The 18530-nt window shown below is 41.4% G+C and overlaps 1 protein-coding gene across 1 annotated transcript in view; it reads right to left on the reverse strand.

Annotated features, from left to right (window-relative positions):
* Positions 1-317: 317 nt before the first annotated feature.
* The window catches only part of cog6 (component of oligomeric golgi complex 6), a 117153-nt gene continuing 98940 nt past the window's right edge, over positions 318-18530 (reverse strand). The window contains exons 13-19 of the mRNA XM_067985895.1: positions 16212-16329; positions 11044-11175; positions 7313-7480; positions 5586-5693; positions 5438-5491; positions 2292-2371; positions 318-1885 (exon numbers count right to left, since the gene is read on the reverse strand). Coding sequence (XP_067841996.1) covers positions 1738-1885; positions 2292-2371; positions 5438-5491; positions 5586-5693; positions 7313-7480; positions 11044-11175; positions 16212-16329 — 808 coding nt within the window. The 3' untranslated portion in view covers positions 318-1737. The remainder of the gene's footprint in view (positions 1886-2291; positions 2372-5437; positions 5492-5585; positions 5694-7312; positions 7481-11043; positions 11176-16211; positions 16330-18530) is intronic.

The following is an 18530-nucleotide window of genomic DNA, read 5'->3' on the forward strand; positions in this document are numbered from 1 at the left end:
GACCTGCATTGCAGAATCCTTATTCTAGTCTTTGTGCAGCTGCTTTAAATTGGCCATATACATATATCAATTAAGGCTTGTGTGACCGTGGACTAAAATTAGATCCTAGAAGTGTCCAGTTAGCTAGTGATGGAACTACATTGATGTAGCGGTAGAGAAGTCGGCTGCTTAGACTGCCCCATCCTTCTAGGTGATAGTGATGAAAAGGCAGCAACAGAAATTCATGAGTCAAAAAAAATTTAAAATACACAATTAGAAAGTAGCAAATTACCCATGGAAAATATCTCAGGTAAATAAAGACATTAATATAGATAGCATTAGATATTATTTCAAATTTATTATTTTTACAAAAAAGTTCTCATTATACAATTTTTGACAATAGCACCATATGTACAGGGAGGGTGAGAAAATAAAAAAGGGACCTTCCAACACTGCTACCGGCAGCACTGCTGATTTTGACAGCTGGTTTTGGAAGTGTTGAAAACCCATTTGAAGAGTTGGTTTTCATCACCACCTCTAAAGCAGCAATGTTGCAGCAACAATATTAAATGGTGTCTATATTGCTGTAACTGACATTTTTTCTGGACACATCAACTGATTGCTAAGCTCAAGACATGGCTTTCCCATTGCTTGCCTATACCAGCCCCCCACCACCTCTTTTTCTTAACCCATTAGGAAAAGACCAAAAATTAGAAATGAAGTTGTAAATTATGAGATTCAAACCACTGTGCATGCAGTTCTTTCTGAAGTAATTCTGTAATATAAACACAACATCAAATGTTGTTATGACCTTTAAACTACTGCTTGACATTGTGGACAAACTCAATAGGGTAGATATTGAATTTCTTAGTTTAACCCAAATTTCAATTTAAGGCCAAATTTTGTGCTGAGTCAATTTTTCCATACACTATACCATCAACTAATGCAATATAATTCATTATATACAAAATAATTGTGTAATTTCAAATCCTGCTGAAGATAACTTTTTTTGAACAAGAATATTGAGCCAACTTTTATTTAAGATAACATTTTCTGTTCTCCTTTCTACATCACAGTTTTAAAAAATTCAATAACTTTTAAACAGGAAATTTGTTAGGTGCATATGAACTACAAGCTGGCCAAGTCACTCATGTTTAGAGGGTGACTCTTCTGGTGGAAAATATGACCTTTTTTTCTGATTCCCTTTGGTTTACAATGTTCATTCTATATATTTAAATGGATTTGCAACCATTTCCTCCTTCCCTTTTTACTCGATGAGGTCTCATTGCATTGTATTGAGGTTTATAGCTGTACAGTTTAACACCCCATCTCAAATAAAACTGAATAAAACAGCAAGTGCAGACTATACATTTGCCACTTTAGGACAGAAGATATTAAACTTGATTTGCAGCCATGAAAGTTTCCATTCTCACAGTAAATGCCTAATGGTAGGAAAATGCTGCAAAACACTTTTTACATATAAAATGCATCAGCTGCCGAGTAATCAGAACCGTCTTCCCCTCCAAATACATGATTTATTTTTGAAAATCAGATCAAAATTAAAATCTCCTCCCGCCCCCGTGATATTAAGATGGTTCTATGACACTGATGCAAAATAATCAGAAGCAAGTGAAATATATTGTAAATACATAAAGGAAACAAGCTAACCAAAGCAACTTTTGATAAAGTAAGTAGGGAGAATAAAACACATGATGTACAGTGATTGGCATGAACTGACACTAGTCCTGTTAGGATTAGTTAGGATAGCAATGTCTGCACTTGCTGTGGAGATCTTTGCAGGATTGTTGCTGGTTCCTTGTACTCATTGGTTGGGTTCATAACTGCTGTGTAGATGTTGCTGTAGGCACCACACACCAGCTCTGTGGATCGCTTGAAAATTTTCTCCCTGCAAGTTAAAACAGAAATGGTCAAAAAATGGAAATCTCACAACTGAGTACGAACAGAGTTAATGTACAACTGTACCGGCAGCTCTGCAGCATTCTAATACCTTTGTTTTTGGAGGGTTGGCTTTACTAAACTAGGCAAAGTATAGGTCACAGGCACCATCTGAATGTTCCAAGCCCCACCCAAAACATTTCCCTGTTTTTCCCTTTCAGATTCTGGTTGACCTGCTGCGTTTTTCCAGCATGTTCTGTTTTTATTTCAGATTTGCAGCATTGGGTTTTTAACCTTATCTATATTATAACAGTTTGGGTTATATATTTGCATTCTCCACAAAAAGGTTTAAAATCATCAGCAAGAGTACTAATGCATTTTAAAAGTGTTGCTGTGAATCTTTCACATATACTCACTTTAGTGTTCCACTCAGAATGAAATTCAGTTGTGGCATTAATAGACTATCTGGAGAGGACAGATAGCGATCAAATTGGACCTATAAAACACATACATCCAATTTAATTAGACACAGATATTTAAAAGTTCGCACTAATGATTTTTACAACGTTAAACTACAGAAGCTTTACAATAACTGAAGTAAAGGGTTGATGTTTCTTAATTTGGCTATATTGGTGGAAATTAGTTATTCACATCAGTACTGATTTCAATATATTATAAATAACCTATGAGAAAAATAAATTGATATGAAGGAGCAATTTTTGAGTTGGTAATTTTGTTACCCTAACCAAAGTGAGGGATGTCAGTAGTAGGGAATGAACACTTTTCCAATTTAGGGCATTCATTGCCAACATCAGGCTTCTCCAGCTCAGGTACAGCACACATCCTAGATGCAGTGTAAAGTTCCTCAACCTTGTCCTAACTGTACTCTAACCACAAACTCAGAAGAGCAGCCTTTTACTGCACCAGTGTAAATATGTTCATTTCCTACAGTAGTTATTGCTATGGCCTGTGATTGAGATTGGTATAGTAGTAAACTGGGGCCAGTACTGGTAGAGAATTTTCAAAATTATTTCATTCGGGACCCTTAAAGCCAGCAGAGAGAGAGAGGGAAGACTCTAATCCAACTATCTCATCAGTGCAACCAGTTGGGACTTTTCTGACAATTTTTTCAACAGTTTCTAAGTCTTCTAAATCTCTGGAAGGCTCACAAGTTTTCCCACAAGTCTCCCAGTCATGCCCCTCTGACCATGATCCTATGGCCCATCACCTTTGGTCGCTGCAAATCACACATCTCATGTTCAAATGAATCAGTGATGCTGGAGGGGTGATAGGTAGGTTGGGCCTCTTTTTCTGGTGAAGAACTCCACTAGTGTGAAATAATACATTGACAGAAATGAAATTTATTAGCATATTTAAATCGAAGGTTTACTTTTATCTTGAGCTTTTCCAATTTGATTAGCTCAATCTGAAATGAAGTACTTGAAAAAATTTTTTTAATGTGACTCCTTGTTTGTTGTCTTCTACTATATCAAGTTATTACAAATTGCTTATGTGTAATTTATTTTCCCTCTGGCAATCTTGTTCTTGAGTCAGGTAGCAGAGATGTGGCTATATGATGCTAATAGAATTCAAACCTTTGTACAGGTTTACCTTAGTGCTGTTTGCTTTTCAGTACATTCCTGAGGAAAAGGTGAAACTAGACTTGGATAACGGGTACAGGCTTACAAGGTCAGAGTCAAATGTTGTACAGGTAGATATCCTTTTCAAAAATCCAACAATGCCCTTGGCCTTGGTTTTGGAATGAGCTGGGCTTCCACTCAATACCAAGACCAAGGGTATTTGCAAATTTATAATACATACCTTATTGGATTTTAAAATCATATACATTAAGTAATTAAGCATTAAGGGGAAGTATTAGTCAATGAAGCATTGGGCAATTTTCAACTTAAATTATGAGAAATACGATTTAAGGGAAATAAATAAGATGATGTCAATGGTGAAATGAGCCCTGATTCTGACCTTTATTACTTTTCAATAGTGGAAGAGCAAGTAAATAGAAATGTGCCAAAGAGTCGAGCTGGAAACGGGACTTGGAGTGGCTCGTGTAGGGATTGTGCAATCTTATGTTGTCTTTGGCGTCATTATGTCAGTGGTTCCGTGAATTACCAGACTTGCTCTGGGTTCAAACACAGGTCCCAACAATATAATGAGAGTGTCCTAATCCTCTGTCACCTAGTCCAAAAAGCCCTGGTTAACTAATGTTAAACAAGTCAAATCTTCTTATTAGAAAATGCCTGTGTATTCCCAAACTTGGTGATAAAGAGACAACATAATCCATTCGAAGGCTACACATATAAAAGTGTAACCCTGTTATATAAACACGTAAAAAATATTAATAACCTTATTTAACTCAGTTTTCCTCTCAGTGTTTTCGTGTTGATGTGCTGGAATTCCAGCAGAGACGTCAGGAAGGAAATGGCCTCATATGGCACAACACAGTTGCTGAAGCCATTTCCTCTCCACAATGACTAGACAAGTGCTTTTTGTACACTCAGTGAGGTCAGGTTAGATTTTTAATAGAAGTGAGAAGAAAAATGTATTTTGGCCAATACTCCACTTTAAAAAATATTAAAATTGTGTTCCCTACACAAAGTGATTCATTACCATTGCTTTCTTTGCAGTACACTAGAGTGGGGAAATGGGGAGTGATTTGCGTTATGGCAAAATTTGATGCCATTATAAAACACAAAGGAAACACATTTTAGTCACGACACAGATACAGTGACCTGGCTCACAGGAGTATTCCCTTTTCACTTAATTTTTTTTGTCAGCTTTCCTGTAATATTGTTTTTGGGCGGAGATTGCTTTATAGCTGAACCGCTTTCAGGAAATTACAAACCAGCTTCACTTTAACCATGTTGACTATATTTTTTAGGACGGAAAAGAACTATGCATTGGAAGTCAAAGACGCATCTGCTTCAGTTGCCACATCACAAAGTGGCTTATCAAGTGAAAACAAAGCTAGCCATTTCTGAATACATTTGGAGATGAGTTCTTATATAGTTATCACACAATATGACTTCCAAGTACCTCACAGGACAAACTGGCAAGGCACGCCACTGCACATTCACCGCTGCTCCTGCACATGTTCTTGCATGATATTGTAAGTTAGGTGTGCCAAAATCCCAGTTTATTCTCCGTGACCCACATCTGCCTGTAAGGAGTAAAAACTGAGCACGGTGCATGTACAGTTAATATAACTGTTGATGAAAAAATGTGTGATGTGCTCTTTCTTCAGTATGTGTCACATTGTTTCTCTGATGTTCCTGCACTGAACCTTTGGACCCACTAGAACTTCAGCCTTGGCTCAGTGGTAGCACTCTTGCCTCTTAGTCAGAAGGCCGGGGTCTTAATTGCACAACACAAAGAGGTGTAGTTCAGCTGACGGAGAGTCATAATGGATAGAAGTACCTGAGTTGGGACAAAATATAGTTGCCTTGCAAAATATGATGCAAATATATCTGATGAATGTATGTTGTAGAATTTTGGTCTATCTTATTGTTCATCAATATTTACCAATGTTTTTTAATTTCACACTTACCATGGCAGCTTTCAGTGACCCTCCATCCATGTTAGGAAGATTGGATAAGGGACCCTAACACATAGAACAAAAAGACAGTTTAGAATCGTGGCGTGCATGGCTGTCTTGGCATGAATCTGAGTGGTCAATTATGTACACAAGTATTTACCTGCTCTGGTTTGTGTTGTTGTACACTGTTGTAAATGTAACTTAATCCTGCCCTGGTTAGTACAAACGAGGCCTGTTCATTTATTAAAGTATCTAAGTGGGCTTCAATCTACAGAAATAAATAAAGAACATGTTAAACATTTGTTTCCAAGAACCTGAATCTATTCCATACACTATCACAATTTGTAGATTGTAAGACGTGATCCAACTTGCATTCTATGATCATATCGGTGACATACTTTCCTAACCATGTTATTATGGGAGCAGTCCATACATGCCCCAAACTGTGCCATTCAACAGCTGTATGTCCTGGAGCTGAACTATGAAAAGCTAGTACTACTCAAGTACACAGCAGTTCCCAAGTGACTTCTATGCTATCGTACCACTCCAGGATGCCCGTAGGCTGCATTTGTAACATGAGTCAGCAGTATGAGCCAATTAGAAGCTATCTTACCCATGTATTTATAATAATACTAATAATACTTTGGGGGGGGGGGTGAGTACAGTTAGGCTTTCCTTCTTTAACACAAGTGTAAAAGAGGGAATGTGGTGGATGCAATTTCTGACTGTCTACTAAAACTGATTAGTTAACTAGAAATACTCAAACATTTGGGCTTAATTATGGCAAGGCAAAAATAATACAGAAGTGCAATACTATGGAAGAACAAACTTTGGGATTATGAGAAGGATACTAGTGAAGATCAGGTTAGAAAATAAATCAAAGAAAAAAAAATTGCAAATACTTAAGATATGTGCAAATGTACATCTCTATGCCAAAAAAGGTAAGGCTGAGACCAGCGGTGTAGCTGAATGAGTAAATCAAGAACAACACAAAACTAGTCAGTTGAGGATAACTGAAAAAGTAGTCATTTTCCCTGTAAATAATACACGAGCAGAGAGGAGGGGGAGGAAAAGGGCCCACAAAACTAATCTCGGCCGCTGCTGCGTGGGACCCCTACCCTCCACGATCCCCCACCCTGCAACTTACTTTGCTGGAAGCTGCCCCGGCCCAATCCTGAGGCGAGCTGCATTGGGATGCCTGTTTGGCGCCCCACAGCTCGCCTGCCAAGTTTAAATAGGGCCGGGGGCCTTAAAATCACAGGGGCCTCTTCGACACTGGAACGGGCAGCCGACCAGCAGAGTGCCCAAAGGTCAAAATGGATCCCGGTGTTAATATCAAGGTCACGAGGAACCCAGCATGGTTTTTAGAAGCAGGTTTAAGTCACGTTTCAAAAATCTGAAACTTTTAACTGTATTAGTTGAGAGAAATATTCTGTGGTTACATCAGATTTTCAGAAGGTACTTGATAATATTGTACATCAGAGAAGACAAAGCATGTGTAATTTTTGCTGAAGTATTTGAAAACTGAACAGAAAGCGGGAAATGATGATAAGTCGGGGGAAAAAAAAACTGTCTCAAAGAAGGAACCAGTGGATTTCTACAGGGTCTTCTGGCATTTAGATGAAAAAAAAACATGAATCATGGAAATCTGAAATAAAAACAGAAAATGCTTGAAATGCAAAGCAGGTCAATATATACTTGAGAGAGAAAGAATGGATGATGCTTAAAGTTTTGGATGTGAAGTTTTACAAGCCTATTACATTGTCAGTTGCAAGATTAAATATAATTCTCTATTAATATATGATTAGCCTGAAAAGACATATCTGGCAGAACTAAAATACCCTCTAATGACAGTTACTTTTCACCTGTGAGCACTGAGAGATGTACCTGAAACTGAAGCATCTCAAGTCGCTTATCAGTGAATTCAAAGAGAGCCAAAGTTGTCTTCATCATGTAAAGAGAGTTTACCATGTAGGTTGCCATGTCAGAAGTGTCAAGGTTACTGGCAGATACAGTGCACAACTGTAATAGTGGGTCCATTATACAGGAAAGTACCTGATGGTAGAAAGTAAAATACTTCACCTGTTTGTTTAGATAAACAGCCTTCCTGAGTTTTTATGTCAATATCATCAAAGTTAAAGCTACACGAGTGTAATTCATTAAGCACTGTTCTCTGAGCCTTCACAAGATGTTCGGAGTCGACTTCTCACCATCCCCGTCCTCTTGGAATGCACCTATTTGTCTCTTGAACCCATTTGTAACCATTCACTTGTTGGGTTGTTTTAAAAAAAATCACTGCAGGCAACACACACTCCATTACAGTGTGCTGGCAACATTGTTTTCTGACTGTAATTCGCACCTTGAGTTTGTAATCTTAGCCAGAGTAGCTGGGAGAGGCACTGAGTGGAAGCTGAGTGCTTCCCAATGGAAATGGAAGGAATGACTGTAAGGGAGAACAGAATCATTGTGACTCACTTTCACATTCTTACACACAAGTAGTTAGACACTGGTGGAGAACTGAGAGCAGGCCACCTGGAAAGGGGCTGATTGGTGGCCCAAGTAACTACAAAAAAGTGGGAAACTTTTAAAATAATTAAACAAAAAGTAGATTTTAATATTGGGAGCTCTATCTGATAAGTGGAAGTTCAACTCATTGGTTCTCACATTTCAAATTCAGTTCAATTGTTCAAATTTGGAATTGGAATTTTCTGAGGTCTTAAAGGGCCAAGAAATGACAGACATAAGCAGCAAAAATAAAACTGCTGAACCAGAGAAAAAGAAATTGAAACTAATGGTAAAATGGTACTTAATTATTAACAACTTATTTTATTATGTAAAAGAGGTACACTGAAAATTATAGCATCGGCCAGTTCTGCAATGAGATGACACCTTGAGATTTAGATTCCCATTGCTGTTGTGCTATGCTTTAGAGTGGGAATGTCCAAACTTTTTATCTTCATGGGCTCCTTAGTTGCATACTCACTCAACATTGTTAAGCTATAGATACTAACAATCCTTGGTGTGCCAATTTAGGATGTATTCACTATTTAGGCCAAAAATAGCTTTTTAAAAAAAAATCCAGGGCCCATGATATTCAAAAATAAACAAACTATGAGTAAAAAAATAAATGAAAACAGAACAGAGTTAGCTGGCTGCTTGGGCCACAAATGGACACAGGCCATAATTTGGACATCCCTGCTTTAGAGGGGTGAAAAATCCTTTTAAAATTAAGTATTTGACATTTAGAGAATACAGAGTGCTGAAAATAATGAAAGGGCTTCAACATATGGGCTTCAAGCCGGGAGGAGTATAGAAAGTAGGAGTATAGAAAGTACAGGGATGACGTAAAAAAGGAAATAAGGAAAGTAAAGAGAGGGCATGAAAAAGTATTAGCTAGTAAGATTAAAGAAAACCCAAAGATGTTTTATCAGTACATTAAGAACAAGAGGATAGCTAAGGAAAAGGTGGGACCTATCAGGGATGATAAGGGTAACTTGTGTGTAGAAGCAGAGGATGTGGGTGGGGTTTTAAATGAATATTTTGTCTCCGTATTCACAAAGGAAAGGGATGATCTGGAGGTAGTAGTTAAAGAGGAGAGGTGTGAAATATTGGATAAGGTAAACATAACGAGAGAGGAAGTACTAGAAGGACTGGAATCCTTGAAAGTTAATAAGTCACCAGGGCCGGATGGATTGTTTCCTAGGCTATTGAAGGAAGCCAGGGAGGAAATAGCGGATGCTCTGAGGATCATTTTCCAATCCTCACTAGATATACGGGAGGTACCGGAGGACTGGAAGACTGCAAACGTAGTACCATTGTTTAAAAAAGGTACGAGGGAAAGGCCGAACAATTATAGGCCGGTCAGTCTTACCTCGGCGATGGGCAAACTATTAGAATCAATACTGAGAGAATGGATAAACTGTCACTTGGAAAGGCATGGTTTAATCAGGGATAGTCAGCATGGATTTGTTCAGGGAAGGTCATGCCTTACAAATCTGATTGAATTCTTTGAGGAAGTGACAAGAAGGATTGATCAGGGTAGTGCAGTGGATGTTGTCTACACGGATTTTAGTAAGGCATTTGACAAGGTCCCACATGGCAGGACTGGTCAGAAAGATAAAAGCCCAGGGGATACAGGGAAATGTGGCGAATTGGATGCAAAATTGGCTCAGTAAAGGCAACAAAGGGTAAATGTCGATGGATGTCTTTGCAAATGGAAATCTATTTCCAGTGGTATGCCACAGGGCTCAGTGTTGGGTCCCTTGCTGTTGGTGGTATATATTAATGATTTGGACTTGAATATGGGGGGCATGATTGGCAAATTTGCAGACGACACAAAAATTGGCCATGTAGTTGATAGTGAAGAGGATAGCTGTCGACTCCAAGAAGATATCACTGGGTTGGTGGAGTGGGCGGAAAAGTGGCAAATGGAGTTCAACCCGGAGAAGTGTGAGGTAATGCACTTAGGGAGGGCAAACAGTAAAAGGGAATACGCAGTAAACGGGAATATATTGAGAGGGGTAGAGGAAGTGAGGGACCTTGGAGTGCATGGGCACAGGTCCCTGAAGGTGGCAGTACAGGTAGATAAGATCGTTAAGAAGGCATACGGAATGCTCTCCGTTATTAGCCGAGGTATAGATTACAAAAGCAGGGATGTAATGATGGAACTGTATAAAACGCTGGTAAGGCCATAGCTGGAGTATTGTGCGCAGTTCTGGTCACCACATTACAGGAAGGACGTAATTGCTCTGGAGACATTGCAGAGAAGATTTACAAGAATGTTGCCAGGGCTTGAAAATTGCAGCTACGAGGAGAGATTGGATAGGCTGAGGTTGTTTTCCTTGGAGCAGAAGAGGCTGAGGGGAGACTTGATTGAGGTGTACAAAATTATGAGGGGCCTAGATAGAGTAGACAGGAAGTACCTGTTTCCCCTAGTGGAGAGTTCAAGAACTAGAGGACATAGATTTAAGATGATGAACAGAAGGATTAGAGGGGACATGAGGAAAAACGTTTTACCCAGAGGGTGGTGGGTGTTTGGAATTCGCTGCCCGAATTGGTGGTAGAGGCAGAGACCCTCAACTCTTTTAAAAAGTACCTGGACCTGCACCTAAAGTGCTGTAAGCTGCAGGGCTATGGACCGGATGCTGGAAGGTGGGATTAGAATGGGCACCTGGTTGCTCTTTGAGCCGGTGCGGACATGATGGGCCGAATGGCCCCCTTCTGTGCTGTATCTTTTCTATGGTTCTATATTCAAAACCAAGTTCTTGGCAATACAGGTACAGCACCTCTACAGGTCACAAATATCATTGGGATACAAACAAGTGCAAAAATGGAAACTAAACTCCAGTTTGATTGCAAGCTCATTTTTCGCCCGAAAAGAAAGAAGAATGGACTTGGATTAATATAGTGCCATTCCCTTTTAATGTGCCAAAGTGTGTCAGAGCCAATGAATTATTTTTGAAGTGTTGTCACTGTTGTTATGTAGACACTCTAACCCTGACATTCCATGGGGGTTCTGCCAGGCTCTTGCAGAAGTTACAGGAGAAACCTGGAGAACCCTAGAGGACAATCAGGTCTATGACTGAAGGAGTTTAATTTTTGCATAAATTTCAATTTACCTGGACAAAGTCTGCTTGCCGTGCATCCAGTGGCACAACTGAGGAGTCGTGAGAGGAAAGAACTTCACGTAAGAGGGACAAAGTGTGATTCAGGGCTGTGGTCGGTCCTAGGTCAGGTGGGGGGAGTTCAATCTGAGTGAATTGAAATTGAGGCATTAGTTTCTTTCTTAATGGTTACCACAGCAAATAAACAGATCTTGTTGAGTGAAATTGTTAATCAAGGTGTATGGTTTTCATGCACTAACATAGAATTACATAGAATTTACAGAAACAGGCCATTCAGTCCAACTGGTCTATGCCAGTGTTTATGCTCCACATGAGACTCCTCCCACCCCACTTCATCTAAACTTATCAGCATAATCTTCTATTCCATTCTCCTTGCTCTTACCCTTCACAAGTGTACATGCTGGAACCTCTTTTGAAGTTTTACTTGTAGGATTAAAGAAAGATTCTCCTAATCCCAGTGAATGTTTGTATTTACATACAGTAATTAGGAAATTATTTTCTCAGCACTTTCGAATCACAGTTTTATAGAATCTAGCTGATTAAATAGCTAATGGGACTAAAAGCTGACAAATCCCCTGGATCTGATGGCGTACATCCTAGGGTTGTAAAAAAGGTGGCTGCAGAGATAGTGGGTGCATTGGTTGTGATCTTCTAAAATTGCCTAGATTCCAGAACGGTCCCAGTGGATTGGAAGGTAGCAAATGTAACCCTGCTATTCAAGAAAGAAGGGAGAGAGAAAACAGGGAACTACAGGCCAGTTAATCTGACATCAGTCGTCAGGAAAATGCTGGAATCCATAATTAAGGATTATATGTAGATTAAAGTCACCCATGATTATAGTTGTACCCTTCTTGCATGCATCTCTAATTTCCTGTTTAATGCCCTCCCCTACATCTCCACTACTGTTTGGGGGCCTATAGACAACCCCCACCAACGTTTTCTGCCCCTTGGTGTTTCTTAGCTCCACCCATACAGATTTCACATCGTGATTTTTCGAGCCAATATCCTTCCTCTCTATTGCATTGATTTCCTCCTTTACTAACAACGCTAACCCACCTCCCTTTCTTTTTTGTCTGTCCTTCCTAAATATCGAATACCCCTGGATGTTCAGTTCCCATCCTTGGTCACCCTGCAGCCATGTCTCCGTAATCGCAACTATATCATAACCGTTAATATCTATCTGCGCTGTTAATTCACCTACCTTATTGTGAATGCTCCACGCATTTAGATACAATTCCTTTAGACTTGTCTTTTTAAGATTGCTAGTCATCTTAGTTTTATTTTGCACTATGACCTTATTTGTTTTTCGCCCTTGTTTTCTCTGCCTTCCACTATCGCTTCTTCCCTTTCTGTCTTTTGTTTCTATCCTTGTTTCCCCCTCCTCTGTCTCCCTGCTCAGGTTCCCACCCCCCTGCCATTCTAGTTTAAACCTTCCCTAGCAAACACCCACGAGGACATCGGTCCCGGTTCTGCTCGGGTGTAACCCGTCCTGCTTGTACAGGTCCCACCTTCCCCAGAACCGGTCCCAATGTCCCAGGAATCTAAATCCCTCCCTCCTACACCATCCCTGCAGCCACGCATTCATCCGGTCTATTCTCCTGCTCCTATACTCACTAGCACGTGGTACTGGTAGAAACACTGAAATCACTACCTTTGAGGTCCTGCTTTTTAATTTATCTCCTAACTCCTTAAATTCACCTTGCAGGACCTCATCCCTTTTTTTAATCCATGTCGTTGGTACCGATATGGACCACAACTACTGGCCTACCCTAACCCTCCAGAATGCCCTGCAGCAGCTCTGTGACATCCTCGACCCTAGCACCAGGGAGGCAACATACCATCCTGGAGTCACGTTTGCGGCCGCAGAAACGCCTATCATTTTCCCTTACAATTAAAACCCCTATCAATATAGCCCTGCCACTCTTATTCCTTCCCTCTTATTACAATATATACTAATGACATAGATGAAGGGACCGAGTGTAATGTATCCAAGTTTACATAAGAACATAAGAAATAGGAGCAGGAGTAGGCCAATCGGCCCCTCGAGCCTGCTCCGCCATTCAATAAGATCATGGCTGATCTGATCCTAACCTCAAATCTAAATTCATGTCCAATTTCCTGCCCGCTCCCCGTAACCCCTAATTCCCTTTACTTCTAGGAAACTGTCTATTTCTGTTTTAAATTTATTTAATGATGTAGCTTCCACAGCTTCCTGGGGCAGCAAATTCCACAGACCTACCACCCTCTGAGTGAAGAAGTTTCTCCTCATCTCAGTTTTGAAAGAGCAGCCCCTTATTCTAAGATTATGCCCCCAAGTTCTAGTTTCACCCATCCTTGGGAACATCCTTACCGCATCCGCCCGATCAAGCCCCTTCACAATCTTATATGTTTCAATAAGATCGCCTCTCATTCTTCTGAACTCCAATGAGTAGAGTCCCAATCTACTCAACCTCTCCTCATATGTCTGCCCCCTCATCCCCGGGATTAACCGAGTGAACCTTCTTTGTACTGCCTCGAGAGCAAGTATGTCTTTTCTTAAGTATGGACACCAAAACTGTATGCAGGTATTCCAGGTGCGGTCTCACCAATACCTTATATAACTGCAGCAATACCTCCCTGTTTTTATATTCTATCCCCCTAGCAATAAAAGCCAACATTCCGTTGGCCTTCTTGATCACCTGCTGCACCTGCATACTAACTTTTTGATTTTCTTGCACTAGGACCCCCAGATCCCTTTTTACTGCAGTACTTTCCAGTTTCTCGCCATTAAGATAATAACTTGCTCTCTGATTTTTCCTGCCAAAGTGCATAACCTCACATTTTCCAATATTGTATTGCAGTTCCAAATTCCAAATATTCACAACCCTCTGAGTGGCGAAATTTCTCCTCATCTCAGTCCTAAATGGTTGACCCCTTATCCTGAGTCTATGCCCCCTAGTTCTAGACACTCCAGCCAGGGGAAACAGCCTCTCAGCATCTACCCTGTCAAGCCTTCTCAGAATCTTATATGTTTCAATGAGATCACCTCTCATTCTTCTAAACTCCAGAGAATGTAGGCCCATTCTACTCAATCTCTCCTCATAGAACAACCCTCTCATCCCAGGAATCAATCTAGTAAACCGTCGTTGCACCACCTATGAGGTGCACAGTAATCTTTGAAGGTGGCAGGACAAGTTGAGAAGACTGTTAAAAAAGCATATGGGGTTGAGGTCGAAGATCAGCCATGATCTTATTGAATGGCGGAGAAAGCTCGAGGGGCCGTATGGCCCATTCCTGCTCCTATTTCTTATGTTCTTAGCTGACTAATTAGCAACTTGCTATCATATGATACAGGACAGAAGGAGGCCATTCGGCCCATCATGCCTGTGCTGGCTCCTTGGTAGAGAGCTATTCAATTAGTCCCATTTCCCTATTCTTTCCCCATAGCCTTGTAAATTTTTTCCCTTCAAGTATTTATCCAATTCCCTTTTGAAAGTTACTACTGAAACTTCCACTACCCTTTCTGGCAGTGCATTCCAGATCATAACAACTTGCTGCGTAAAAAGATGTTTCCTCATATCACCTCTGGTTCTTTTGTCAATCACCTTAAAACCGTGTCCTCTGCTTACCGACCCTTCTGCCACTGGAAACAGTTTCTCCTTATTTATTCTATCAGAACCAGAGATTATTTTGAACAACTCTATCAAATCCCCTCTTAACCTTTTCTGCTCTAAGGAGAACAACCCCAGCTTCTCAAGTCCCCCCACATAACTGAAGTCCCTCATCCCTGGTGCCATTCTAGTAAATCTCTTCCACATCCTCTCTAAGGCCTCGACATCCATCCTAAAGTGTGGTGCCCAAAACTGAACACAGTACTCCAACTGAGGCCTAACCAGTGTTTTTTTAAAGGTTTAGCATAACTTTCTAGCTTTTGGACTCTATACCTCCATTAATAATGCCAAGCATCCCATATGCTTTTTTAACAGTCTTCTCAACTTGTCCTGCCACCTTCAAAGATTACTGTGCACATACCCCCAGGTCTCTCTGTTCCTGCACCCCCTTTAAAATTGTACCATTTAGTTTACATTGCCTCTCCTCATTCTTCCTACCAAACCTTCACACTTCTCTACGTTAAATTTCATCTGCCATGTTTCTGCCCATTTCACCAGTCTGTCTACATGCTCCTGAAATCTGTTACTATCCTCCACATTGTTTACTACAAGTTTCGTGTCATCTGCTAACTTTGAAATTATAATGTGGAGATGCCGGTGATGGACTGGGGTTGACAATTGTAAACAATTTTACAACACCAAGTTATAGTCCAGCAATTTTATTTTAAATTCACAAGCTTTCGGAGGCTTCCGAAAGCTTGTGAATTTAAAATAAAATTGCTGGACTATAACTTGGTGTTGTAAAATTGTTTGAAATTATACACTGTATACCCAAGTCCAGGTTATATATTATGTATATATCCTAATACCAACCCCTGGGGAACATTACTGCATACTTCCCTCCAGTCTGAAAAACAACCGTTCACCACTACTCTCTGCTTTCTGTCCCTTAGCCAATTTTATATCCACGCTGTCAATGTCCCTTTAATCCCATGGGCTTTAATTTTGCTAACAAGTCTATTACGTGGTACTTTATCAAATGCCTTTTGAAAGTCCATATACACAACATCAACCGCATTACCCTCATCGACCCTCTCTGTTACTTTATCAAAGAAGTATGAGCCAATGACTGGGTAATTCTAATTACTCTATAGAATACAGAAAGGAGGGTAACCCATGTTGGGTTAAAAGTTAATGGAAACATTATACGTTACGTGAGAGATACGGTCAGGAATGAGTTATTGATACTTTGGGATGCGTTCATTTCAGAGTTTAAAAAAAGTACGAATGGAAAATAGGCACTATCCAAAAAGTACTTCAAAATCATGATTGAGTATATTACATGTAAAGTTAAGATTAGAGCTACATTTTCTAAACTACTCCTTGGAACCTTCCATTTGCTCCATTTACAAAAATGTGTACTTTGGCAGTAACGTGTAAAGGAATGCAAGAAACAGAAAATATTCCAAAGCCGCACACAGTCAGTTGTTTTCTTTTGCCATCAGTTGATTTATACTGGAAGAAGATCTACTGAAGGTTACTGCAAAGATTGATGTCACTTCTAAAATTCACCTTATCCATTAATTTGCTGGCATGAAGACCCAGGCTATTGAAGAACATTTTCTTGCTTAGGACATGCATTTCTTCAATTGTGGTCAGCAGTGTGGCTGCACAGTTTCCTACAATTCCACTGTTGAAAGGGAAAAAAAAGTGATCAGGATTGCAAGTTTTGGTTGAATATTATTACCAATGAATTAGTGGCTAAATGCACGGTGATGTGGTACCATACGAACATGGAAGATTACTGACCTGTGCTGAGACAACTCATCTCAGGCAGGTTGGCAGTAGGAGCATTACAACTGGCACCTCAGCCACTCCTGATCACATCCTTGTGATGCCATCATGGTAGAATAGCCTGCTCACATTGTCAAGGCTCGCACAAAGTGTAGCCCATATAGCAAAAACGTTACATTCGTGAGCCATAGAGACCTGAAAAGTCCCAGGTTTAATCAATATCTGTGCTGAGTTAGATGATCTCCAACTGGGATGGCGTTAGGGACATCACAATTGGCCGCAGCACCTCAGATTAGGACAGGGAAAACTGGCTCAGGTTACCACTCCTGATCACTATCCACCAATCGCAGTGTGTGCGTGGACATGGTCAAGCTCTGCTAGGATGCCCCGACAGTTGAATCAGTTGCTAACACTTACAATGCAGATTTAGGAATCAACACCTTGAAGACAGAACGTAAAGCAAGGGCAGCAAATTGATGGAGAATAAAAAATGACCTTGCCCAAGGTACCAGAGGACCACCACCCAGTAATCCCAGCTGGATGTGTGCATGTGCAAACGTCAAATGTGGGCACTATACATAAAAAGGCGGGAGTCGGAGGCCCGAGAGCAGCTGAGGCGGCGGAGCAGAGGAGAGGGAGCGGCCCATAAAAAGGCAGGAGTCGGAGGCCTGAGAGCAGCTGAGGCGGATGCAGAGGAGAGGGAGCGGCCCATAATAAGGCAGGAGTCGGAGGCCTGAGAGCAGCTGAGGCAGCGGCACAGGGGAGAGGGAGCAGCCCATAATAAGGCGGGAGTCGGAGGTCTGAGAGTGGCTGAGGCGGCGGAGCAGAGGAGAGGGAGCGGTTCATAAAAAGGCGGGAGTCGGAGGCCTGAGAGCAGACGAGGTGGCAGAGCGGAGGAGAGGGACCGGTCCATAAAAAGGTGGGAGTTGGAAACCTGAGAGCAGACGAGGTGGCAGAGCGGAGGAGAGGGACCGGTCCATAAAAAGGTGGGAGTTGGAGGAGAGGGAGAGCCAGAGCTGGAGCGCAAGCGTCAGGGAGAGAGAAAATAACCCAAAGTGACTTCAGCTCAAGGGAAGGAGTTGATTGGTGAGTAGCTGGTGAGTGTTTTTTTTTAAACCTTTAAGTTTATTTCTGTAAAGTTTAGTTAATAATATAATAAATCGAGGCAATGGCATGGCACCTCACACCCGTGGAATGCACACCTTGTTGTGCCATGTGGAACTCCAGGACGCTTCCTGTGTCCTGGACAACCACAGGTGCAGGAAGTGTTGTCAGCTGGAGGAGCTCGAGTTCCGGGTTTCGGAGCGTGAGCAGCAGCTGGCGTCACTGCAGTGCATCGCGGGACTGAGATCTACGTAGATAGCATGTTTTAGAAGGTGGTCATCCCACAGTTTAAGAAAGTGCAGGCAGAGGGGTACTGGGTGACCACCAGAAAGTCAAGCAGGACCAGGCAGGTAGTGCCGAAGTCCCCTGAGGGCATCTCACTCTCTAACAAGTGTTCAGTTCTGAATACTGGTGGGGGAGAGGGTTCCTCTGGGGAGTGCAGCCACAGCCAAGACCATAGCACCATAGATGGCTCAGTTGTACAGGGTGGGGGGTGGGGAGGAGAAAGGTCAAGAGAGCAATAGTGATAGGGGATGCTATAGTTAGGGGAGCAGACAGGCATTTCTGCAGCCGCAGAATATTCTGGAGGGAGAGGTTGTACAGCCAGAGGTTGTGATCCATATCGGTGCCAATGCCATAGGTAGAAAGAGGGATGAGATCCTGCAGGCAGATTTTAAGGAGTTAGGAACGAAATTAAGAAACAGGACCTCAAAGGTAGCGATCTCTGGATTATTCCCGGTGCCATGCACTAGTGAGTATAGAAATAGGAGGATACAGCAGGTGAATGCGTGGCTGGAGAGATGGTGCAGGAGGGAGGACTTTAAATTCCTGGGATATCGGAACCAGTTCTGTGGAAGGTGGGACCTATATAGGCCGTACGGGTTGCACCTCAACGAAGCTGGGACCAATGTCCTCGCGGGGAGATTCACAGTGGCGGGTGTGGGGGTTGAAACTAATTTGGCAGGGGGATGGGCACCAGAATGTAGCATTGGA

The sequence above is a fragment of the Heptranchias perlo genome, chromosome 6 (genome assembly GCF_035084215.1).
Source record: "Heptranchias perlo isolate sHepPer1 chromosome 6, sHepPer1.hap1, whole genome shotgun sequence".
NCBI lineage: Eukaryota > Metazoa > Chordata > Chondrichthyes > Hexanchiformes > Hexanchidae > Heptranchias > Heptranchias perlo.